The sequence below is a fragment of the Leucoraja erinacea genome, chromosome 8, assembly GCF_028641065.1.
Source record: "Leucoraja erinacea ecotype New England chromosome 8, Leri_hhj_1, whole genome shotgun sequence".
In the NCBI taxonomy this organism is placed as follows: Eukaryota; Metazoa; Chordata; class Chondrichthyes; order Rajiformes; family Rajidae; genus Leucoraja; species Leucoraja erinaceus.
Genome location: NC_073384.1, coordinates 37,521,618 through 37,546,370, shown reverse-complemented (window position 1 = coordinate 37,546,370; position 24,753 = coordinate 37,521,618). Strand labels below are relative to the sequence as shown.

Below are 24,753 nucleotides of genomic sequence, written 5' to 3'. Positions count from 1 at the left end.
GTACCAGGGGAGGGGCTGGTTTGGGTGTGACGGAAAGAATTGACCAGGTAGCTACGGAGGGAGCGGTCTCTGCGGAAAGCCGTTGGAGGTGGCGAGGGAGGACCTGCAAATGCTATACAGACACAAAGGCAGCTGTAGTAACATGGCGGGTCAGGCAGCATCTTTGGAAAAAACGAGATATATGAAAGGTAAAATAAATATGTGAAGATCATGAGGGGAATAGAGAGGGTAATTGCAGTCTTTTACCGATAGTAGGGGATTACAGGTTGCTGTTAACGTTGCTGTTGCCCATGTCCCGGGAGGATGCAGATGTGCGACTGGCTGAGGTGGGACAGTTTACAGCTGGTAGGAAGCTCCTGTCAATCATCGCCGCAATCGGCGTGGGCGGGACCAGGGTAGAGCCCGGAGAGCTGGAGATGATTGGCATGAGGCTCGAGCCTCCACCAATCACCTCACGCAGAGCAGTGCGGGAGCGGGACCACTCGGGGGCGGGGCAGTATCTGATTCAGCCTATCAGCTCACGCAGAGTAGGTTGGGGGCGTGACCACGCATGCGGCGTAGCCAATCAGATCGTTGGGATGAGGATGGGGCGGGAGCAGGCCGCGGTCGCTGACCAATGGCGAGGCGGGATGATGTCCGTGCGGGCCAGGCCTGGAGACCCCGCGAGGCGAGGCGAGGCGGGGCGAAGGAACGCGTGCGGGGCTAAGGCGGAGCGCGGGGGCTGCGGGAGCCGCGTACTGCAGCCGCCATTTTGTGGAGCTCAGCGCCAGCGGAGGGGGGCCGAGTGGGCAGCGCGGCCGCAAGCCCGGAGCCAGGTCAGTGTCTCTACCGGCGTCCCGCTCATCCCCGGAGCCGCGGCGCCGCGGGCCGGGCTGAGAGAGGAAGAAGAGGGGAGGAATGGCTTAGGGGTTGGGTTAGGTTGCGTGGGGGTGGTAACAGCGCGAAACTCGAGGCATGTCAGGGCGCAGTGCTAGGCCGCGGGCCCGGCCTGCAGCCCCGGGCCACTGTCCGGATGATTGCAGCGTGGTCCGGCCTCTGAGCCAGGCGAGGCCCGGCGCTGGAGGAGGGGTCGGGCTGCGCCTGGACCCGGAGCCCTGGCCGGTATCCTGTCACCTGGTCGGACCTGGCGTGGGCCCGGTGCCGCAGCACCATGTAACGTAGGGCGGGAAGGTCCGGCTTCCTTCCCGGCCGGGCCATGGGGCTGCGGACAGGGCAGGGCCTGTAGGGGTTAGGGGGGGGGGGGGGGGGGGGGTGCGGGTTGGGTAGGACCTCGGGCCAGGGAGGGCCGGGCTGGAGGGAGGGGATGTTGGTGGGAGGCCGGTGAGCGCCGTCAGACCGGTATGGTGCAGCTGGCAGCCGGCTGCGCCGCCCCCACGTGTTCTGACTCGCCTCTATGTCTGTGTGTGTACACGTGTACAGATGACTACTGAAGCAATGGCTACCGAGCAAATGAATGGCAATGGCATAGAGGAATCCATAGAAACGTCCACTGCCCTCGTTCGGTCTGAACACTACCAGACACTACTCACCGCCGGCTTACCGCGAAAGGTAGCGGATAAACTAGATGACATTTATTTAGCAGGTATGGATTGCAGACCATCAAAGGTATTTCATGTATTACCAGGTAATGTGTCCTCTTGATGATTACCTCTGCTCTGTCAGTGTTTTACCATTGAGCTGAGGGTGATTTGCAATTGCACTCTGTTCTTCGTTAATTTTATACTGTCCTCAATCTTAGTGTAGTTGGAACATCTCACACAAGAAATTAAAAAAATCATGTCCATATTGCTGCTTTTTCATCAGGAGTAAGGAAAGTCATGCCCCCAACATGAGAAATATGTGTCTAGTTATAGACAGATCTGTATTAAATACTAATCTGAGCCAGATAAATTAAGTTCTAGTATGTCCAGTCTTGTACGCACCTGGTCTACGCCTGAAGCACAAACGGTTTAGTTAGATGAAAAGTTGAAAATTCACCACGTGGCCTGATAATGCAGCTTTTAAATTACAGTGCAAAGCAATGTAAACCATATTTTGGTTCCTCATTTTGTCAGCTGAATAGTCAGGGCCGCCAGGGATATAGCTGAGTCATGATCACAATCCTCAGTTGGGGAAAAAAGGCAGGGGGGATGATCATGTCTGCTGTGATCCCTGTCTGTGTTCTGTGCCTGCTGTTAAAAGCTTAATCTCACAACGTGATCACTGGCCAGAGTTGCGGCAAAAATAATTGTGAATGTCATTCCAGTAGAAAGAAAAGCTTGAGCATTAATTTTATATTAACTGGTAGCTATTTTTGCAATGCCACTCCTATTTGAGTAATTTTTAGTGCTCTTATGCTCAGTGCCAAAAAGTCACCAATATATTCAGTGCCACAGATTGATGTGGAGGCCAAGTCATTGGTGACGGGTTATGGGGAGAAGGCAGGAAAATGGGGTTGAGTGGGAAAGATAGATTGGCCATGATTGAATGACAGAGTAGATTCGGTTGGCTGAATGGTTTAATTCTGCCTGCATGACTTATGAACATATCACCCAGAGAACTCCTTACTGCTACTGGTGATCTGAGCTTTTAAATCTTTACTTTTCCGGCACATCTTAAGTTTTTAAAAGTCAGAATCGTCAAGAGCATTTAAGTAATACAAGGTTTAAAAGATCCAGAACACAGCGTTAGTGATTTTCTGTGGGGGTGGAGTGCTGATTGTCTCTTGCAACACCATATAATGCTCACATATGTCCTGCCTCAGATTCCTGTCAGTGTTCTGTGACCACTAGAAAAATATTAATTTCACAAAATGAGTGTTGGCTGATGAGACAGCAATCCTTAACAGCAGTCTTAATTCAAGTGATTTTTCTCAAAGCTGACCTATCCCTATCCTCATCTGCCTCACTGAAGCCCACCGAACTAGAGCTCATACAAAAACCATTTGAAGCAATTTTGTCCTTTGGTCAAATAGGGCTACAGTCTCCTGATTCTCATTGAAGATAGACACAAAATGCTGAAGTTACTCAGCAGGTCAGCTGAGCATCTCTGGAGAAAAGGAATAGGTTTAGGGTTGAGACCATCTTCAGATGATTCTCATGTTTTGAGTTTCCAACTTAATGTCTCAGTAAGTTTGCTAGACTCCTCCCATTCTGGGGTTTTGGAAACGCCTTGCTACTTATTTTTCTGCATTTGAGATTATTGTTCTGACTTCCATGACAAAATTGGTTGTGCATGAATAGTGCCTTGTGTTGCTCTTTGTCTAATTATGCTTGGTGTAATGATATGCAGCACATTGGAGCACAAGGTTTGTTTCTACTGCAATATTTGCATTCTTGTGCCTTGGCCCGTGTAAATATCTTGCTTTGGACTGCGATTCAGAATCAGGCCTTTAGTACATTTGATCCAGTTGCTACGGTCACTCGTTGCAAGCAACTGGATTTGTTAATGGGGCAAACATTTAAGCTAGATGAATTCCGGTGGCAGAGGGAGCTCAGTAGCTTTTTGACTGTTCCTAGGGATGTTGGATTTGGGAGCTTACTATGTCTTTTATTCCAACACGATTAGCATTGTTTTACTGTGGGTAGTATCTGTGAAGAAAGGCTAAATACCATCACAGCAAATGATCAGTAAATGTCATTTTTCATTTGAAACTGGAATATAGCAGGGCTAGGTCATTCGGCCCTTAAATAATACTTTGCCAATCTGTATAATCAAGGCTGATCCTGTATTTCAATACCATATTCCCACTATTCTTAAATACTTAGTCTTCATAGCTTTCAGTGGAAGAGAATTCCAGAGCTTACTATGAAGTAATTTTTCCTAAACGTAGAGTTGAAGGTGTAATTTTGCATACCGAGATTGCCACCCCTCCACCCAGAGGAATCAAGTTGGATACTAGCCTGTCCAGTGTCAGACTTTTTAAGGTTTTGTCAAGATTTTCTCATTCTGAAGCCTGAGTGAATACAGGCCTATTTCACCCAATCACTCAGTGGCAATTGTCATCCCAGGAATCAGTTTGATGACATTTTACACTACCCCAAGTACATCCTTTATATGTTTGGAGACCCAAATTGGACATAGTACTACAAAGTGGTCCTATATAATTGTAACAAGGCATTCTTGCTCCTGTAGTTATATCCTCCTGCAATGACGGTCAGTGTATCCTTTGCCTTACAATACACCACAAGAAACTGATCAGTGTATTCTTCATTATAGGTCTTGTGGCGATAAAAATATTTTTAGCAAGTATATATTTCAAACACAGCTGACAATCTCAGAATATGCAGCAATATCTACTTAAGGTGAACAAAGTTGAACTGTGATTATAAGAGGATATTACTAAACTACATCTCTTTTCTGTAGGCTTAGTGTCTCATAGTGATTTAGATGAAAGAGCACTTGATGCTTTGAGGGAGTTCAATGAAGACGGTGCATTGTCGGTGCTACAGCAATTTAAGGAAAGTGATCTTTCGCACGTTCAGGTAATTTAATCTCCCAACAAATCTGGATGATGGTGAAATTAAAATTGTATAGATGTTAATGCAGTTGTACATTTTCTAGGGAGGTTTTTGGAGATGCAATATGGAAACAGCCACCAAGACCATGCTGACCATTGATTATCTGTTCAAACTAGTTCTATATTATCTAACTTTTGCACCCACTCCCTACACACTAGGAACAATTTACAGAGACCAATTAACCGACCAACACGCACGTCTTTGGAATGTAGGAGGGAGCCCACGTGGTCACAGGGAGAATGTGCAAACACCACACGGTCAGAATTTAACTTGGGTCTCTGGCATTATAATGCAACAGCTCTACCACCATGCTGCCCTGTTGTGTAAAATAATCTTATCTTTTTAGGGGGTAAAACAGTTGCATTCAACTTTGTTTATCTCCGATGATGGCTCACGTTTTCAGAGGCAATAATGCTTTGTAGCCACAAAACTGTTTCTCAAAAGTAATTTTCATTTTTGAAACTAGGTTTTTTTTGTTCAATGTAAAAAAAATGGCAGCCAATATTATCAACGACCCACATCACGGCCATGACCTTATTTCGCACCTACCATTGGGAAGGTACAGGAGCATGAAAACCGTAACTTCCAGGTTCAGGAATAGAAACGTAGAAAATAGCCGCAGGAGTAGGCCATTCGACCCTTCGAGCCAGCACCGCCATTCAATATGATCATGGCTGATCATCCAAAATCAGTACCCCATTCCTGCTTTTTCTCCCCCATATCCCTTGATTCCGTTAGCCCTAAGAGATAAATCTAACTTTTGAAAACATCCAGTGAATTGGCCTCCACTGCCTTCTGTGGCAGATAATTCCACAGATTCACAACTCTCTGGGTGAAAAAGTTTTTCCTCATCTCAGTCCTAAATGGCCTACCCCTTATTCCTAAAGTGTGACCCTTGGTTCTGGACTCTCCCAACATGGAGAGCATTTTTCCTGCATCTTGCCTGTCCAATGCCTTAAGATTCCCTCATAGAATATGTTTCTATAAGATTCCCTCTCGTCCTCCTAAATTCCAGTGAATTCAAGCAGTCTTTCATCATATGTCCATAACCTATGCTGCACTACGATAATAGCAAGAATGTACTTCCTCAATATTAGGAGACCAAAACTGCACACAATACTGTGGGTGTGATCTCACCAGAGCCCTGTACACTGCAGTAGGACATCCTTGCTCCTAAACGCAAACTCCCTCACAGTGATGGCCAACATTAGCTTTCTTCACTGCCTGTTGTACCTGCATGCTTACTTTCAGTGACAGATGTGCAAGGAATAGCTTCTTAGGAACCATCAGGCTTTTGAACTCCATGTAACACTAACCTCAACTTCTTTGGACTGTACTTGGTTACACGACAAGCCTCTTTTTGTAGCGTTATGGTTATAATTTATTGAATAAACATATATATTTAATCTATTTGCGCTCATGGGGCCCGTTCATGTGAGTAAGAATTTATTGTACTGTTGCCAGTACATATGACAATTAAACACTTTTGATCTGGTTGTTCGGCATTATTTCAGTTTCACAGCAAAATCGTAGATTGTTTCAATATTATTTATTACTAGTCATTGAGTGCCAGCAACTCTTTATTAACCAAAAATAACATTTCTGAGAGGACATCTGGATGATCCTTTATTGTTAGTTGTTGATGTATTATAATGAATAATTTCAAATTCCATGAGTTGAAAAATGATTGTTTTTAGTTTTTGGAAGGTAAATCTTGCATGCGAGTTTGATAAAAAATATCTTAAGGGCTTTGGTTTAATTTATTGATTTTTTTTCCCTCCTGAAGAATAAAAGTGCCTTTCTATGTGGTGTAATGAAGACCTACAGACAGAGAGAAAAGCAAGGATCTAAGGTGACAGATGCTAATAAAGGACCTGACGAGACAAAAATAAAGGTAGGGATCCAACATTAACAATGGGCATAGTATTTGTTCATTCAATTATTTTTAATATTTTTGCATTTCCCTGTTTAGAAAGAGTGCTGCTTTTAGCGCTATTATGGTTTTTGGGGGGGAGACAGCCATCTTTGTTTTGGAGACTGCTGGCTTTCAGAGGTGCTGAAAATTATCCACTACCTTTGGTGCCTCAGTAGACTCATCTCATCATACAAAGACATTTTGACGTTTGCAAAAAAAAGGTTGTTGGGAGACAGTGAGGCTAAAAAGATTTTCTTGGCTATGAGCGCTGTGGGGCATTGCTATGGTCAGACTGTTGGATTAAGTTGGCTAATGTAGATCGGGACACTTAAGTGATAAACATTGGTTGTCTGGTCCTTTCAAATCTTAACCAGGATGATCAATTGTTAAGCATTTTGACTGCCTTTAATCATGACGATCCAAAGTCTTCGTAAGTAGATAAATGCTGCTGGATACTTGGAGCAAATGATTTGTCTCAATTGCCCATTCGGGGGATTGTACCAAATTATTCCTTCCAAATCTACAGCCTGAGTTAAAGATTAGCCTCATTTTTGTTGTCTTTAATGGGGTGTAAAAGGTTTCTGCAACTATCATTACGTTTCTTAATTGCAATTGCTGAGTTACGATGGCTATGCTTGTTTGTGTTTACTTAGGCTCTCTTAGAAAGGACAGGCTATACGCTTGATGTTACCACAGGGCAGCGGAAGTACGGTGGTCCCCCGCCTGATGCTGTGCATTCGGGTCCTCAACCTAACAGTGGTACTGAGGTGAGTTTGTGTTTATTGTTAGTGATAATGTTCCTGTCATAGGAGGAGAAATACACCATTCGGCCCATTGAGTCTACTCCGCCATTCAATCATGACTGATCTATCTTTCCAGCTCAAGCCCATTCTCCTGCCTTCTCCCCATAACTCTTACCAATCTTCTCTGTCAATCTCTGCCTTAAAAATGCCAATAACTTGGCCTCTATAGCCGTCTGTAGCAATAAATTCCAAAGACTAGAGAAATTCCTCATCTATTTTCTAACGGTATGTCCTTTTATTCTGAGGCTATATCCTCTGGGTCCCAGACCCTTCCACTAGTGGAAATATCCTCTCCACACCCACTCTATAATGCATGAGGTTTGAAGAAATTAATAATAAATGTGATTTAGGATGAGTTCTTAAATGTGGCTGGTTGGGCGAATTTGAATTGGCCCATTGGTTATTTCAGTCATTAGTAGAAGCTAAAGATGCTAATTTGTTTTAGAACATCCCACTGATAGTTGATGTAGAGAAACATTTCTACCAATTCCTTGACCATGAAAGTTCATGTCGTTTCATATTTGATTTTTTTTAATCAGTCCAATTTTGTCGTAGATATTTGTAGGAAAAATACCAAGGGATCTTTTTGAAGATGAACTTGTTCCCCTTTTTGAAAAAGCTGGGCCAATTTGGGATTTGCGTCTGATGATGGATCCTTTAACTGGCTTAAATCGAGGGTATGCTTTCGTCACATTTTGCTCCAAAGATTCAGCGCAGGAGGCTGTCAAATTGGTGAGATTTTGCAATTGTCACATATACTATAATCTATTCCTTTAATTGGGGTTCATAAACTGACTCAGTTGTCCAATTTTCAGTGCGATAACCATGAAATTCGGCCCGGTAAACACATTGGTGTTTGCATTTCTGTGGCAAACAACAGACTTTTCGTGGGATCCATTCCAAAAAGCAAGACAAAAGAACAAATAATGGAAGAATTTGGAAAAGTTACAGGTAAAATTGCCCTGTCTTCATTCTGTTGGTCTAGTTTACGCATACTGTTAATTATGTACTCATGTGTGGTAGTGACAATGGTACAGTTTTCACTGTGGTTTGAAGTTGGAAGGAGCAGGTCAACAGGTTGTTGAGTTCATTTGATAGTTCCACTGCAAATAACTTAATTTCCGAAGCTCTTAATTTGCATTTTAGACTGAAGAAGTTTAGTAAGTTCCCATGGCTTATGCTGTTTTGGCAGTTTGTAAAATTTTGGGATTGCAAATGAAGCTACGTTTTATGGAATTACCAGTCATTTAGGTTGCCTGTTTGTTCCTGTTAACCACTTGTATTCATACTGTCAAGGAAGATGCAATTCATGATGTAGCTAGATTTGGGATTGACATAAGTTTTTGAAATATGGTACTATAGATACGCATGCTTAGAATGTCACATTTTCACTGATAACTATAATATAAGCTTGCTCATTCTATCCGTTAATAGTGCTAGTCAATTATTGTCTTATCCAGAATTGTAAAATGTTGGCTTTGCCGGTCTCCTCTCAATCTCCGGCATTCCAGAGAAAACAATCCCAAGTCAGTCCAAACTCCCTACATCTAATGCCGCCATCATTCTGGTAAACCACCTCCCAAAGCTGCCATGTCCTGTAATGCACACAATACTCCAAATGCAGACTTACTAAAGTCCTATGAAGCTAAGTCATCACTTCCTGACTCTTCATTGTCCCGAACTATGAGCCTTTGCCGCCTTTACCACTTTATCTACTTGTGTTGCCATTTCAGGGAGCTGTGGACTTGGATTCCCTCTGTTCATCGATGCTGTTGAGGGTTTTGCTATTAACTATATACTTTCCCATTACATTTAGTCTCCCACAACACATCACACTTGCTTGGATTGAACTCCATCTGCTGTTTCTCCACCCATACACTTAGCTGATCTACATCCTGCTGTATACTTTGACAGCCATATCTCTATAAATTGTGCGCAATTCCACCAAACTTACTAATCTACATTTACATCCAAGTCATTTATATCTATCTCTCGGACAAGAGGTCTCAGTACATCCATGAGGAACACCATAGACAAATAGCCAGAATTACTGTCTTCCACCACAACCCATTGTCTTCTGTGGGTCGGCCAGTTCCGCAACATCCTCACAAATCTCTGTGACCAAAACGACACAATACTCCAAATGTGGCCTCGCATCTGATCTTTCCTTTGTTTCAAAATTAGCCAAATAATCTGCTTCCATACTCTCTTGAGCAAGAGTTCCAAAGGCTCACAAATCGAGAGAGAGGAAAAGAAAAGAATTGCCTCATCTGGTGTGAGTGGCCCCAAGATTCATCTGTATATCAATACCGTTGGTCATGCCATTGATTCACTTAAGTTGTGAAAACTCTTTCACCCAGAGAGCTGTGAATCTGTGGAATTCTCTGCCTCAAGGCAGTGGAGGCCAATTCTCTGGATGCTTTCAAGAGAGTTAGATGGAGCTCTTAAAGATAGCGGAGTCAGGGGATATGGCAAGAAGGCTATGATCATATTGAATGGAGGTGCTGGCTCGAAGGGCCGAATGTCCTACTCCTGCACCTATTATCTATTGATTGTATAAGGATGTACATACCCTGGTTAATGTGTAAAAAAGAACTGCAGATGCTGGTTTAAATCGAAGGTGGACACAAATTGCTGGATTAGCCCAGCGGGTCAGGCAGCATCTCTGGAGAGAAGGAATGGGCAACGTTTCGGGTCAAGGCCCGTAACATCTGAAGAAGGGTTTTGACTCGAAATGTCGCCCATTCCTTCTCCCCAGAGATGCTGCTTCGCCCGCTGAGTTACTTCAGCATTTTGTGTCTACCCTGGTTTATGCAATTTCCTGGCTGGGCGCTCAAGCTCCAGTCTACATAAGTTGTATGCTTCCTGAACCCTGGTGTCTTCCTTTCACTCTACATAGATCTGCCCTACATCATCTTGGGGCAAACCTTCCACTGACATCTAGATCATCTGTGTGGTCTTTCATTGAGCTTCCTGCTGATCATAAATCTCTTCCCAGCACGTGACCGGTTGCACTCCCTGAAGTTGAATGTTTTCATAAGTTATAGACATTAGTCATAGGAGCAGAGTTAAGCCATTGAGCTCATCGAATCTACTCTGCAATTCAATCATGACTCGCCTATCTTTCCCTCTCAAACTCATTCTCCTACCTTCTCCCCATAACCCCTGACACACTCATTCACAGGTGCGCAGTGGAGTGGTAAAGGTAACAAGAAAGAAGTAACTCAGAACAAAATATTGTTTTTGCAGCACAATGTCACGTTTAGCAATCCCTTCTGTGAACTATTGTCCTGATCAAGTTGTAGGATAATCAGCTTCTTTCTATTGCCTTGAGTCAGGGGTAACTTTGGGAATGTTGCTGGTATTGCACTTTTATTTCATGTATCTCAAAAAATGTTTAAGCTTTACATAACCTCTGAGAGGATCTGCGTTATCATTTAGGTAAATGTAGAGAGAGCAGTGGAATTTAAAAAAAACATTTGCATTTTATTTTGCCAGAGGGGCTCACAGATGTGATATTGTATCATCAACCCGACGACAAGAAGAAGAATAGGGGTTTCTGCTTCTTGGAGTTTGAGGATCATAAATCTGCAGCCCAGGCAAGACGCAGGCTTATGAGTGGGAAAGTGAAGGTGTGGGGTAACGTTGTAACGGTGGAATGGGCAGACCCCATCGAGGATCCTGATCCAGAGGTCATGTCAAAGGTACTAATCGTTGAGAATTGTTTTAATTGTGACGTAGACTTAGTGGTGTTGTCTAATTTTAAAATCCTTGCATTTGTTCACGCTATGAAAGTTGATCATTGTTGTCATCACTTCTGCCTCTAAATGGTGATTCTTATGGGAACCTTGAATACACTTTCCTTCCCTTGATCCGGGATGTTTTCTCAGACTGAATTCCATCGTGAAATCCCATTTAGATCCAAGAGTCTCGGTCTTGTTCCAATTTGCGTTGCACTTGCCATGTATATGTAGCTCTTCAGTATCTTCAGCCAAGAGTGCTGTTATATAATCCCCTTTGGGTGTAACTTCAACAGTTGAAAAATGTGATGCTTTCAGGATAAAACTACCTATTTAAGTAGCTTCCCCATATTTGCCTAAATAACAAATTATCCCGATTCCCCCTTTATTTTACCAGCTCTCTAGCATGCACCATATAAAGATTGCATTTATGCAACCCTTTTAAAGATACAAATTAGGTGACGTTTCAGGTCGGAACCCTTCTTCAGACCCCTTTGGTGGTAAACACTGCCTAGTCCATCATCGGCTCTGACCTCCCTACCATTGAGGCGATCTATCGCAGTTGCTGCCTCAAAAAGACTGGCAGCATCATCATCCTGGCCACACACTCATCTCCCCGCTACCTTCAGGCAGAAGGTAGAGAGGAGCCTGAAGACTGCAACGTCCAGGTTCAGGAATAGCTACTTCCCTACAACCATCAGGCTATTACACTCAACTCAAACAAAACTCTGAACATTAATAGTCCATTATCTGTTTATTTGCATTTTATTCATGTGTGTATATATTTATATAATGGTATATGGACACACTGATCTGTTCTGTATTCATGTCTACTATATTGTGTTGTGCTGAAGCAAAGCAAGAATTTCATTGTCCTATCTGGGACAGATGACAATTAACTCTTGAATCTTTGGTGAGCCATAATTATGGTTAATTGGTTGAAATATACCGCATGGAAACTGGCCCACTGGGTCCATGCCATCCATCACCTGTTCGCACTAGTTCTGTTATCTCACACATCCACTCCCAGCACATTCAGGACAGTTTAGTCAGGCCAATTAATTTACAAAATCCCACATGGTCACAGCAAATGTGCAAACTCCACACAGGCAGCACCCAAGGTCAGCGTTGAGCCTGGGTATCTGGCACTGAGATGCAGCACCTAAAAGATTATAAGTAAATTCACAGATAATGTCTGAAATTGCATGAATCATGTCCATGATAATGTTTACTTTTGGGCTGATGAGCTTTCATTTGCACCAATATACCACATATAGCATTTAATTGGCAATGTTCGCCCCAAAGTATCCACATGAGGTTTGTCTCTTCCTCAAATGGTCATCACCTCATGCTGATCGGAGACTGGATATTTTGAGAACATTTCCTCTTGACAGCCCAAACCCCACGCAAGAGTGTGATGGACTGCGTGACAGTGTATTCTGACAATATCCAGGACAAAGTGGCATTACATGGATGGCCTTAAACATGCACACACCATAATAGAGTGGAACTGTGGCACAGCGGTAGAGTTGCTGCCTTACAGCTCTGGAGAACCGGTTTCAATCCTGATCATGGGTGTTGTCTGTACGGGGTCTATACGTTCTCCCTGTGACCTCGTGGGGTTTCCCCGGATGCTACGGTTTCCTCCTACACCAAAGACATACAGGTTTGTAGGTTGATTGGCTTCAGTAAAAATAGTAAATTGTCTCTAGAGTGTAGGATAGCACTAGTGTAAGGACCTGTTCCCGTTCTATATCTCTAAACTAAACTTTAAGGCGAACAATGTCAACCTGCCTCAGATTCTGAAACAGTGCTTCTGGTCTCAAGTAAGGTGTGCCTATGAATATCATCCTCATGTACTCACCCCATCTTAGATTTGAAACACATTGCCAGCACTTCATAGTTGCTTCAGATTCATGCGCTCCTTGCTGATTAGCACTGTGGGAATACCCACCCTCGCCTTTTGGACAATGGTTCAAGAATTCTGCTCATCTATCCCAAAGGCAACTAGCGATATTGGCCTTCCAAGCAGTGACCACATGATCGGAATAAACTATACAGCAGAAAATAAAAGTTGCATCTTAAAAGTGCTACAACATTTTTTTATGTGCCTCATGACTAACTTCCATCTTAGAGCATGTACTTGGCTACTGCAGTGTTGCTAGTTACTTGTTACTGTTTTTTTTACTGTTACTAATGCTGATCAATAGAATATTTTTCTTTGGATACAATTCATCTAAACATCTCATTTGCAGGTGAAGGTGCTGTTTGTTCGTAATTTGGCCAGTACAGTAACGGAAGAATTACTAGAAAAAACCTTCAGTCACTTTGGCAAACTGGAACGGGTGAAGAAACTCAAAGATTATGCTTTTGTTCACTTTGATGAAAGAGACGGCGCTGTAAAGGTAAAGATTCAGTAGAAAGCAGCATCGTAGAAACATAGAAATTAGGTGCAGGTGTAGGCCATTCGGCCCTTCGAGCCTGCACCGCCATTCAATATGATCATGGCTGATCATCCAACTCAGTATCCCGTACCTGCCTTCTCTCCATTCCCCTTATCCCCTTAGCCACAAGGGCCACATCTAACTCCCTCTTAAATATAGCCAATGAACTGGCCTCAACTACCCTCTGTGGCAGAGAGTTCCAGAGATTCACCACTCTCTGTGTGAAAATCGTGAAAGGTTGGACTGCTATATTCCATGCAGCTGTTTGACTGAGCTTGTTAATCTTTTTTAATTGCTTATTTCTGATAGTATATACATCTGTAAAGCAGTTTCATCCAATTGCACATTGCAGGCAATGAATGAAATGAATGGGAAGGACCTAGAAGGTGAAAATATTGAAATTGTTCTTGCTAAGCCACCGGACAAGAAGAAGAAGGAACGCCAGGCTCAGAGGCAAGCTGCTAGATCTCAGCTGTAAGTACATCTGATGGATCGGCTGTTCAATTGTAGCAGACAGTTTTTTGAAGAATTGTTTCAGTTAAAATGTAGTGGCTGTGGTAATGCCTGTAGTCTGCCTCAGATGGTCCAACGGTAAATCCTGTTGCCAGGTCAGAGGTTGGTTGGTGGTAGATCAGGAGCTGTTTTTAATGATTTACTTGCCAGCTTGTTGCAAGTGTGAATCCTTTCTGCACAAACCTGCACTTCAGCTGCTGGTTTTGCCTTTTGAAAATTGAAACACTAATTTTGCTCAGTCTAGCAAATACTTGTGGCCAGCAAGTGGAAGTACTTTGGTTATGAACTGGTATGATTTTTTAGCTTCAGTACAAAATGAAATTGTGTTGTAAATTTACAGTTGAACTCCTCGGTCCTATTGAAGTTCGGGTGCACAAAAGAACACAAAGCTGAATTATTCTTCTATTGTGCTCTCAGTTAACTGTAGGAAAATGGAACCTTTCGCCTGTTTAATATTTACTGACTATCCTTGTGCTAGATTTGATGTGCTTTAAATTGGCATTAATTTCAAATTAGGGGGAGGGGGTGTCATTCATACTCTCGAGAATTGTGCCATTTAGTTGGATCCTGGCTGATTCTTTTGGCCCAGTTTTTTCCATGTGTCTTGCTGCATGGTGAACTGATGTGCAATAGCTAATCCATTAACCTGCCCTGTTGGCTGGAGCTTAGCAAGTAGAGAATCATCCTAAAACTATATAATCCGTGGTGATAACACCCCCCCACCCAATTCTGCAATTATGGTAAATCTGCTATCAAGGCCCATTGCCTTTACTAGAGATGCTGAGTCCAAAGCTGAAAGTAGTTTTCACAACTGCAAGGCTATGTTTTATCTGAAGTGTCCCGTTCTCACTTCTATACCCTAACCTTCCTGAAATGATTACGCTTTGAGTTTTTTTTGTAAAGCATCATCGTGCCAAAGATTGATTACTACAGGAGATGTGTGGTTATCAATGTTACGCATTATGGTAGCTCTTGAATCCATGCTGATAGTACTTTAAGGATAGTAAGAAATACAACCAAGTATATTTTGTCCCAACGGTGCCCTTAACCTTTTTGTCCAAGAAAAATAATTGAACTCCATCTGCCAGTTTCACCTGCTTGTTTAGTGTATCTTGTACATGTGAAACTGCCCATATAAAGACATTTGATTTTCTTGATAGCAATTTATTATATTTGCGTAGTTAGATTTCCATACCTGCTGCATACCAGCTTAAGTACCATTCACTATCTGTATGAAATTTATGGTTATAATTTAGGAAGATATGAAGTTATGTCCTGTGCTTTTAATTTAAAATTTCTTGCCTTTTAATCATGCTTTCTACAAATCAAGTATCTTTTTAACTCCAGGTATGAGGATTACTATTACTACCCTCCACCCCGTATGCCCCCTCCAACACGAAACAGAAATCGTGGAGCCAGAGGAGGTTACAGTTATCCACTAGATTACTATAGTTATGACGATTATTATGATTATTATGGCTACGATTACCATGATTATCGTGGAGGATATGAAGATCCATATTATGGTTATGATGATTATCAAACAACTGCTATAGGAAGAAGTGGCAGAAGTGGACGAGGTGCAACTCCCGCTCGAGGTCGTGGAGTTTCCCAACCACGAAGATCTGGATTCTCACAACGTGGTCAAATGGCAGGGAGAGGTGCTCGAGGTGCAAGAGGGGGTTCCCAGGCACAGCAGAGAGCCCGCGGGGTACGTGGTGTGAGGGGTGGCCGCGGTGGAAATTTAGGAGGCAAACGAAAAGCTGATGGGTACAACCAGCCAGATTCGAAGCGGCACCAGACCAATAATCAAAACTGGGGCTCACAACCTATTGCTCAGCAACCGCTCCAAGGTGGTGATTATTCTGGTAACTATGGTTACAAATCTGAGAACGACCAGAAGTTTGATCAGGATACTTATGGGCAACAGTGGAAATAGACCACCAGGGTTCAGTAAAATGACTGACAGATTGTCTACTGACTTTAAAACACAGATTAGCTTTAAATCTGATTGGCTGCCGCTTGTTAATTGGTAACATCTGGCAAGAGACCCCAATGTGCAGATGCTTGAGAAAGAACTGCAGGTGCTGGAAAAATCGAAGGTAGACAAAAATGCTGGAGGAACTCGGTGGGTAAGGTAGCATCTATGGAGAGAAGGAATAGGCAACGTTTCGGGTCAAGTCCCTTCTTCAGCCCGAAGAAGGGTCTCGACCCAAAACGTTGCCTATTCCTTCTCCCCATTGATGCTGCATCACCTGCTGAGTTCCTTCAGCATTTTTGTCCAATGTGCAGATGTGTATACTTTAATTTTAAAAATCACTTGGACTTGACGGCACAATCTGCAATTGTTGCACTTGTCTGGGAATTTGGCTTTTTAAATGCATTCCAGCTAGTTTAGCTGAAGTCAGACATAATTCACCATGATTTTGCCAAAAAAAAATATTTTGAAATCTGGCTTGCTTCTGAACATATATTAAGCTTCAGTGTATATAAAACTGGTAGCTCTGTATATGTGGCTTTAAAGTGCAACATTTTCAAATAGCTTGTTGCTTTTTTCCCCTCTAAATTTCTTGTATTTGAAGTACTGACAAAACTGTATGTTACTAACTTGCATTCCCAGAAGCAGGCAAGGCGACCTAAATATATATTTTTTATGTTGAAGCATTTCAAATTACTACCAGTTCTTGTTTTGGCTATTCCAGAAATGAGTTTGCCAAGTTTATTCTACTATTCTCCATCTACTGTTCATGTGTATGTCAATAAAATTTCAAAATTCTCGAACAACGAATTTAACTAAATTCCATTTTGTTTCATAAATTTTCCTTTTGACAAATTATTCACTCTTACCAAAATTGATCCAAATTCTCCAATGAATTTCTAATGGAAAACCTTGGACAGGGTGGTATTAGAAGGAAGTACTAGAAATGTGTTGACATTTGCACAGATTATTTCATTATTGATATTGTGTATATGAATGATATGCAACATTGAGACAAATCTTTAAGGCAGCATGTGATTCATCAGTGGCTGTGTCTTGCAAAATAATTTGGGGTAATTAACAAAGACACATATCAATGAATGCATATGCGAATTAAGTTATCTTTGAGTTGCTGCCTTGCTGTTTTGACTTTAATCTGAATCTAACAAGCACTGATCTTTTATGCCACGAAAGTACTCTGCAGATGACACCAAATGGCACCTTAAACGTACTTGTTCTTTGTGGTTTGTTTCTTTTTTTTTTGTGCAATTTTTAAAGATAAAATTAAATATTCCTCGGGATACATTTTTGAACTGTTCTCAAAATATTTCCAGAATACAAATCACAAAAAACAGCTGCTATTCATTTTCAGCACTAAATGCTTAGTGTGTTCCTTGCCTAACCTCTAAATATGCTTTTTATATGTGCATTGTGAAATAACTGAAGTTTGTATAACCAATCTCAAATTTGTTCTCAAAATATAAAGTGGCATATTTTGATAGAATTCTCTTTGGAAACGGGTGTGTACCATTTCTTACACGTATACTAAGAATAATGTTCTGAAATTTAAATTAACTTCAAACACAATTTATGCACAAATTTACGGAACCTATCCAAACAATTTTGTTTTACACTGGAAACTTAAATTGAATAATGTGTACATTTTTGGTGTATATGTACATTAATATAAATAAGCATTAAAATTTGTTAATGAGGTTTTAAAATCTTGCAGCATGTATAAATGAAATGGTACGCTCAGTTTTTAAGATGAACTCACCTGGGCTGTACCAGTAGCTCAGTTTGTTGTCTCTCAGAATTTAATATAAAATGCTGAAATGTTAAATTCTGGATTATTGGACCAGTAACATTAAAACCAGTAATATTTTCTCATCTAATTCAATTTTAGATGTTAATTTAATGGCTTCCTTTTGTTGCCTGGCTAGCAGGAAAACGAGGTCGAGGCCGGTCCTGACCTGTTTTGATGACGACTGACTTGCAGAGGTTACACTGGAAGCTGCTAAAGGAGATGATGGTAAGACTCCAGACCAGGACGCCAAATGGAGACCAGGAACGCCAAGGAAAAGAGCTTCAGATGTCAACATATATGGACTGTAATTTTTAAATTTTGTATAGCAAATTTACCTTTTTTTGTAATATACAGGGGTAGTGGTGGGTGATGACCATTGTTTTGTGTCAGATGGTTTCATAATGCAATATTCATACAATACCAGACTTGCGCAGAAAACTTAAAAACCATGTCCAAGCCATTGCATTCACGTCCAGCTGATTGTGGTTCTCGTGTTATTGCTCATCACTACCTCACACTGCAGTTCGATAACTCATTATTCCTGAAGAGGACTGCTTGCAGATGGAAGTGTAATCACCAATATTTCAGGTAGTTGAGCATTCCAGATTGGTTCTTTTCTGAACCTAACTTTAAAAAAAGAGGGTTGTTATACACATCTCACTAACGGAGGAGTGAATTACCCTTTATGTACTGTATATATAGAGAACTGAACAAGAGCAAGGCTTGTTTTCCTATATTTGCCACAAAGAAAATCTGTTATATTTTATTGCTGGCTTAGTTTTTTGTTTTATTCAGCACCCTTATTATTTCTGGCCAAATTAGGGTGTTGGAAAATCATTAATGGTACCCTATCTTTATTACAAATGACTAAACAAACCTTGCTCTTGTCTCTGAAACTGCTATCTTGCTTTTTCAGATACTATAGTTAACCTTAGGCTGTATGATAGTTGAAGGAGTTGTTACTCTAAGTACTGAAATGTTGGAAATTGGAAATTCGATGCGACAAAAAAATGTACAATTTAAAATAAAGTACAATATCCCTTTTGATAGTTTTGTATGGGCTAGTCTTACAATTTATGAAATTGCACATATCTTTGTGTTCTAATGAAGTTGATACAAATCAGGTTCACTAATCCACTTTGTTTGGATTTGATGTGTGTACTCGTAAGTGAGCACACTTTTTGTTACAGTGCCCTGCTGACTCAGTGGCAATTTATTTTTGTAAAAGCCTTTCACGAATGTAATCTTTTGACCTAGAGGTTTTTCCAATTTATTTTCTCTGGTTCCTAAAGTCAGATAGTGTAGCCTCACAAATGCCAGTTATAAACAGGATAGGATGCTGATCTACAACTATAGAATGAATATAATTACACTTTTATTCCCCCAGGAAGTTTATCTGGTGTAACATTAGAATATGGACTCTTGGTTGGTTAGATACTTTGAATAATGTGGAATAATGCTTTAGAAAAGGCTAAATGGTTTTTGAACATGAGTTAATAGCCAGCTTAAATTGGCGAAGATGCATAATTCATACAAAATTAGCTTTGGGTAAACATCCTTGAGTCACTTTGTTTGTACCATCCTTTTGGGATGGGATGCTTGTGCTAACACTGCATTCATGCATAGTGGTTGATGAGTCAGACTTAGAAAAAGTGGCTATGGTTTTCAGCACCTGAGGATTAACCTAGTGCTATGGTGACCTGTTTTTGTTCCGAATTGAACATTGTTTGAGAGGATATTATATTCTAAACCTTAGACCATTTTAAAAGCTGAGTATCGTAGTCGCTGAACCATGCAGACATTTGTGCTTCATCTTTGTGCCATGGTGGTTTCATTTGGGGTTGATTGCAGCTGTGCATCAGGAATGGAAAATCAATAGGGCTCCTCTGGCATTCAAGTTCAAGTTCGGTTTATTGTCACTTAACCAATTAAGGTACAGTGAAATTCCCCTCTGAAATTGTTCTATAGTCAATTTCTGCCTTCACTGAGGTTTGTGAATATTTGTCATGTAGTGTACATGCTAAAGGATATGAGTAACTGTGCCTTGACCAGCAATTCATAGTTTCTGGAGAAATGGAGGAAAAGTTGGTTCGGATATTTAAGAAACATTTTTTTTCTAGAAATGACGATATGAATGCTGAGGCATCAGATTTTAAAGTGAAAGATGGCTATGTTTGCATCAGTGCTATTAAGATCTGCAAGGTTTCATGGTCTTTTGTGCCGATGCATTTTTATCCAGTACTCATTCTGTGTTGGGATGTGAATGCTGCATTTCTGTAAATTGCTATAATCATGTAACACTGACACAGTAAATAAGAATAGCCTTGTAGTTTATTTTGCATTTGTAAATGTGCAAGGGACATGAGGATGAGTTACGACCTATACAATGGCATGGATGTGTTGTTCCAACCAGGGTTTGTGGAAAATTGTGGATCAGGGCCACGTAGATGAATGGGGCCAAGAAAATGAAACAAAGGTTCTAGGTAAAATTCTGAACAGAAGACTAAGATACGTGAGAGGTTTTTTTTTTCCTTTATTTTATTACAATTCAGATCTGCCTGTTAAAAAAGGGATATTGTAGTTTAAAGTCTACCCCAAAGTTTGCAAATAGATGATGAAAGGTTAAAATCTGGATGTGAATCAATAACACTCAAGGAGAAAACTACCTGATCAATCATTGCTTTCGTCCGTCTATGGAACTGGAGATGTTACTTGTCCTGAAAGGACCTTGCTGCCAAGTACAGCAAGAATTCATTGGCATTGACCATCATTGTTTCATTCCTGCAGATAAACATTGTTTTATACTGTAAGCTGGAGGTGAGTGTAACTTATTTTTGTAATAAAGATTTTGATTTTTAACTATGTTTTTCCAAATTGAGGTTTTCTTTGGTTGTCCCTGCGGTCATTTTATCTTTTAACAGAACAGGCATTCTATTGGGGAAGAAAACTGTGGTCGAGTAACTCAGCGGGTCAGTCAGCATCTCTGGAGAATGTGGATAGGTGACGCTTCAGGTTGTGGCCCTTCAGACTGATTCCGCAGAGTTTGGGGCGGCGCAGTGGTAGAGTTGCTGCCTTAAAGTGCTAGAGACCTGGGTTCAAACCTGACTGGGTACTGGCTGTGCAGTGTTTGTACATTCTGTTACCTTGTGGGTTTTCTCCGGGTTTTCCGGTTTCATCCCACACTTCAAAAACGTGCAGGTTTGTAGGTTAACTGGCTTAGGTAACATTGTAAATTGTCCCTAGTGTATAGGATAGTGCTAGTGTAAGGGGTAATCAATGATTGGTGTAGTCTCGGTGAGAAGGGCCTGTTTCTGCGCTGTATCTCGAAGGTCTACTTCAACACTGATCCACCAAGTTACTCTCAACACGTGTCTTTTAGTAAACCACCATCTGCAGTTCCTTGTGTCTCCAAGCTAAGTATTGGTTTGTAAATACTCAGTGGCCTCTATCCATACAGTATCAAGTGGCATTGGTATTCATGGATGGTGTCAGTTTCTTATAGAAAGAAGACTTCTTTCATGGTCAGTGAATACTTTTTTCTTGCCCAAAGGACCTGTTAACCAGAATGGTAATTTTAAAAAAAGGTTGTAAAATTGGTGCCATTGTAATGTTAGATATTTTGCTGACCAGATACCCTGTACATCCTTTCATTAGCAATCTGCTGGAGAGATTTGGTATCTATTTTTTCCCATTTTAAACGCACAATATTTCCATCACCCTAAACGTAAAGGTTATTGAATCCTTTGGCCCAACTTGCCCATGCCGACCTACATGTCCCATCTGCACTAGTTACGCCTGCTTGAGTTTGGCCCATATCCCTCTAAACCTACCCTATCTATGTACCTGTCTAAACGTTTTTTAAACACTACGATAGTACCTGCCTCATCTACCTCCTCCGGCAGTACCTTCCATACACCCACAGCCCTTTGTGTATTAAAAAAAGGTTACCCCTCGGGTTCCCATTAAAACTTCCCTCCTCACCTTAAACGTATCCCCTCTTGTTCTCAATATCCCATACTCTGGGCAAAAGACTGCATTCCTTTCTATTCTTATCATGATTTTTATACACCTATAAGATCACTTCTTATCCAAGGAATAAACTCCTAACGTGCTCAACCTGTCCTTGTACCCACACTCTTGAGTCCTGGCAACATCTTTGTAGATCTCTGCATCCTTTGCAGCTTGACAACGTCTTTCCGTTAACATGGTGAACAAAAGTGAGCACAATACTTTAAATGTGGCCTCACCAACATCTTGAATAAATGCAACATGACTACCCCAACTCCTATACTTTGACTGATGAACTTACCTGGTCTGTGATTCAACTCATTGGATAATAAATGGGCTGTCAGATTTTATGAAACCTTTGGTAAGTCGACTTGTGATATTCCCAATGCCATTTAACTACACAGTTTGTGTACTGTGATGTTTTCTCTGAATTCCGTTGATTCCAATTGTGGATTCTTTGTGAAATGGTAGACTTAGTGTTCTAATAATTTAGAAAATTAGTGCCACCCTGCTGCCTGAATTCTCTTAAAGATTCTGGAACCCAGTATGGTGGTACCAAAGAAGTTGTGTATGCATTGGATATTTAATCAAGCTTTACTCGTAGTAATAGTTGACAAAAGCTGATGGTTGCATTGTCCGAATGGAAGGAAGAATAAATCAAAGGAAATGAAAGTGGGAGGAAATGTGGTAAATGGTAATGAGAATCAAAACCTCTAGTTACTTGAGCATTTTATACCTATCTTTGGTATAAACAGCATCTGCAGTTCCTTTTTATTCCATTAGTTTTTACAGCATTGAACCTCTCATTTTTCATATAATCTTAAAAGTAAAATCGATTTTTCTATCTACAAACTGGCCTGCTGGAAACACTCAGCAGGCCCGGCAACATATATGGAGAAACACAGTTAACCTTTCGGGTTAATCACAGAACGGTTTCTCATAATCATCTCTGGGTAATCTACAATCCAAATGCAAGAACATTGAGTTTGAGTTTAGTTTATCGTCACATGTACCGAGGTACAGTGAAAAGCTTTTGTGTGCTAACCATCAGCAGAAAGACTATACATGGCTACAATCGAGCTGTCCAGTTTACAAATACATGATAAAGGAAATAACATGAAACTGAAGACCTCGATGAAAATCATCGTGGTCACGGTGAGAGCGTGTAAACTCTGACAGCCCTGCTCGATTGACGCAGTGGACTGCGGCCTGGAAGGAGGAGGCATCCAAGTTAGATGTACCGGTGAAGACAAAGGAAGCAATTGGCGAGGAGTAAGGATAGTAGGAGAGGGAACCCGTATCTGGCCTTTATGTTCAGCTGCGGGAGGCAGCCCTGGGATACAAAGTCGGATGAGAGGAAAGGCGACGGCTGGAGGCCCGCAACAGCCTGGGCTTGTTTTGATCAGGCACCGCTCAAGAATTGGAGCGGGGACTGGACTTTGCAAATGGTGCATCTTGCCTGCGGGCTCAGTATGCTAATTTCTGTATGGGGGTTGCACATAAGGTCACCGGGTCATAGGGCTTGAAGCATGGAGCCGCACAATCCATCTGGAGGACATCGCAGCTGTATGTTGATACACAAAATGCGTACTATCTACCTGTTAAAAACCGCCAAAATGGTGAATATTTGCACTGTACAAAATTGTGGAGCACGGGGTAAACGTGAGAGACATGTACCCAACTTCAGAATTCCAAAAGTGAAGCTAAATGAAGGTAAAGAGAAGCGAGAGCTGAAGGGACAACAGCTAAAGCAAAGATCTTATAGCAAGAAAGTGCTTGGCAGACATTGGCCTTGCAGATATCGAAATTGAAAATATTGGGAATTATTGCGTTTGCTCACTGCATTTCATCAACAGCAAGGCATTATTTGTATTTTTTCTTGATTCCTTTGGTGTCTAAAAAATCTGGCTGTAAAAGTTTTAAATCGCCCATGGTTCAGAAGTGGGTTTTCACATGCAAAAAGAAAACGCTTCTGAAGCTAAATTTATCATTTAAAAAATCTCCAGTGGTGTGTGGAAAAGTAAGTCTATCATTATGCTATTGAGATGTATATTTTGGCAAATAATAAAATGTCCCGACAGCTTAAATACCCACTCCCTTTCAATAGGATATTGTCAATTTGCTGAGGTTGATTATGTCCAATTAACAGCTATCAATTATGCCATTCCTTGGCTTGCAACTGAGTTAATTGTAATTCAAAACCCACATATGGTTTACGATTTTTTTTTTAAATTATAAATTTTGCTTCGGGGCGTTTTCCTTTTGTATGTAAAAACCCACTTGAGAACCATGGGCAATTTTAAAATTTTACAGCCAGATTTATCACTACTGAAACTCTTTCGGTGCCAAAGGAATCAAGAAAAAACACAAATAATGCCTTACTGTTGATGAAATGCAGTGAACACGCGGCCAATGTTCACCAAGCACTTTGGCTGTTGTCCCTTCAGCTCTTGCTTCTATCTATCGTCATTTCTCCTCATTTTTGGAATTCTGAAGTAAGATAAATGTCTCTCAAGCTTATCCCAATTTTCATAATTATTTACAGAGCAAAAAATGACCATTTCAGCGGGTTTTAATGGGCCCGCTATGCTGGAAACAATGGTTAGTGCTTACCTGCAGTTCATCGCGTGTACTCCAGTTGGTGTAGCGTAGCAACAGTACGTAGATATGTTACAAAACTTACCTTCAGCGGCGCTGCAGTTCTGTCACTGCCCGTGTGCGCGACGTTGGCGTCTTTGAGAGGGGGATGGGTTTAAAATGCTGTTTTATCCAGCCTGTTCAAATCGATCTTTGTCAGGCTGTTTAGTTGCTGAGGAAAAATTGCTCCGACATATGTTCTCTGAAGTTTTTTTAAAAACTACGCTGGATAATTTAATAGCAGGAGTAAATTAAAAAGCGTCTCCTAAAGCCGTCAACGCTGACAACAGGACGGATTTCACGTACGGGACAAAGCAATGTACGCCGTTTATTTTTACATATAAACGTGCTTCTTAGGATGCCTTTAATCAAAATTTCACGTTGCGAAAAGGTGACAGGCCCCATATGA

At 41.4% G+C, this 24,753-nt stretch overlaps 1 protein-coding gene across 3 annotated transcripts; it reads left to right on the top strand.

The window, feature by feature from the left end:
* The first annotated feature begins 657 nt into the window (after window positions 1-657).
* LOC129699566 (heterogeneous nuclear ribonucleoprotein Q-like) lies at window positions 658-20,558 on the top strand. Of its 3 annotated transcripts, none has more exons than XM_055639485.1 (12): window positions 658-815; window positions 1,420-1,582; window positions 4,345-4,463; window positions 6,286-6,393; window positions 7,068-7,181; window positions 7,773-7,949; window positions 8,033-8,168; window positions 10,716-10,921; window positions 13,213-13,362; window positions 13,754-13,875; window positions 15,262-15,625; window positions 17,839-20,558. In XM_055639485.1, the coding sequence occupies exons 2-12, from the start codon at window positions 1,420-1,422 to the stop codon at window positions 17,872-17,874; spliced, it is 1,695 nt and encodes a 564-aa protein (XP_055495460.1). In that variant the 5' UTR covers window positions 658-815; the 3' UTR covers window positions 17,875-20,558. The 3 variants fall into 3 exon arrangements, with proteins under 3 accessions (XP_055495460.1, XP_055495458.1, XP_055495457.1); XM_055639483.1 differs by having other exon boundaries at window positions 17,836-20,558; XM_055639482.1 differs by lacking the exon at window positions 17,839-20,558 and having other exon boundaries at window positions 15,262-15,963.
* The last annotated feature ends 4,195 nt before the right edge of the window (window positions 20,559-24,753 follow it).

Coding starts and splice junctions, on each gene's coding strand:
- LOC129699566 (XM_055639482.1), top strand. CDS start 1,420: ATGACTACTGAAGCAATGGCTACCGAGCAAATGAATGGCAATGGCATA. Junction 8,169..10,715: donor AGAATTTGGAAAAGTTACAG/GTAAAATTGCCC, acceptor TTATTTTGCCAG/AGGGGCTCACAGATGTGATA. Junction 13,363..13,753: donor AAAGAGACGGCGCTGTAAAG/GTAAAGATTCAG, acceptor TGCACATTGCAG/GCAATGAATGAAATGAATGG.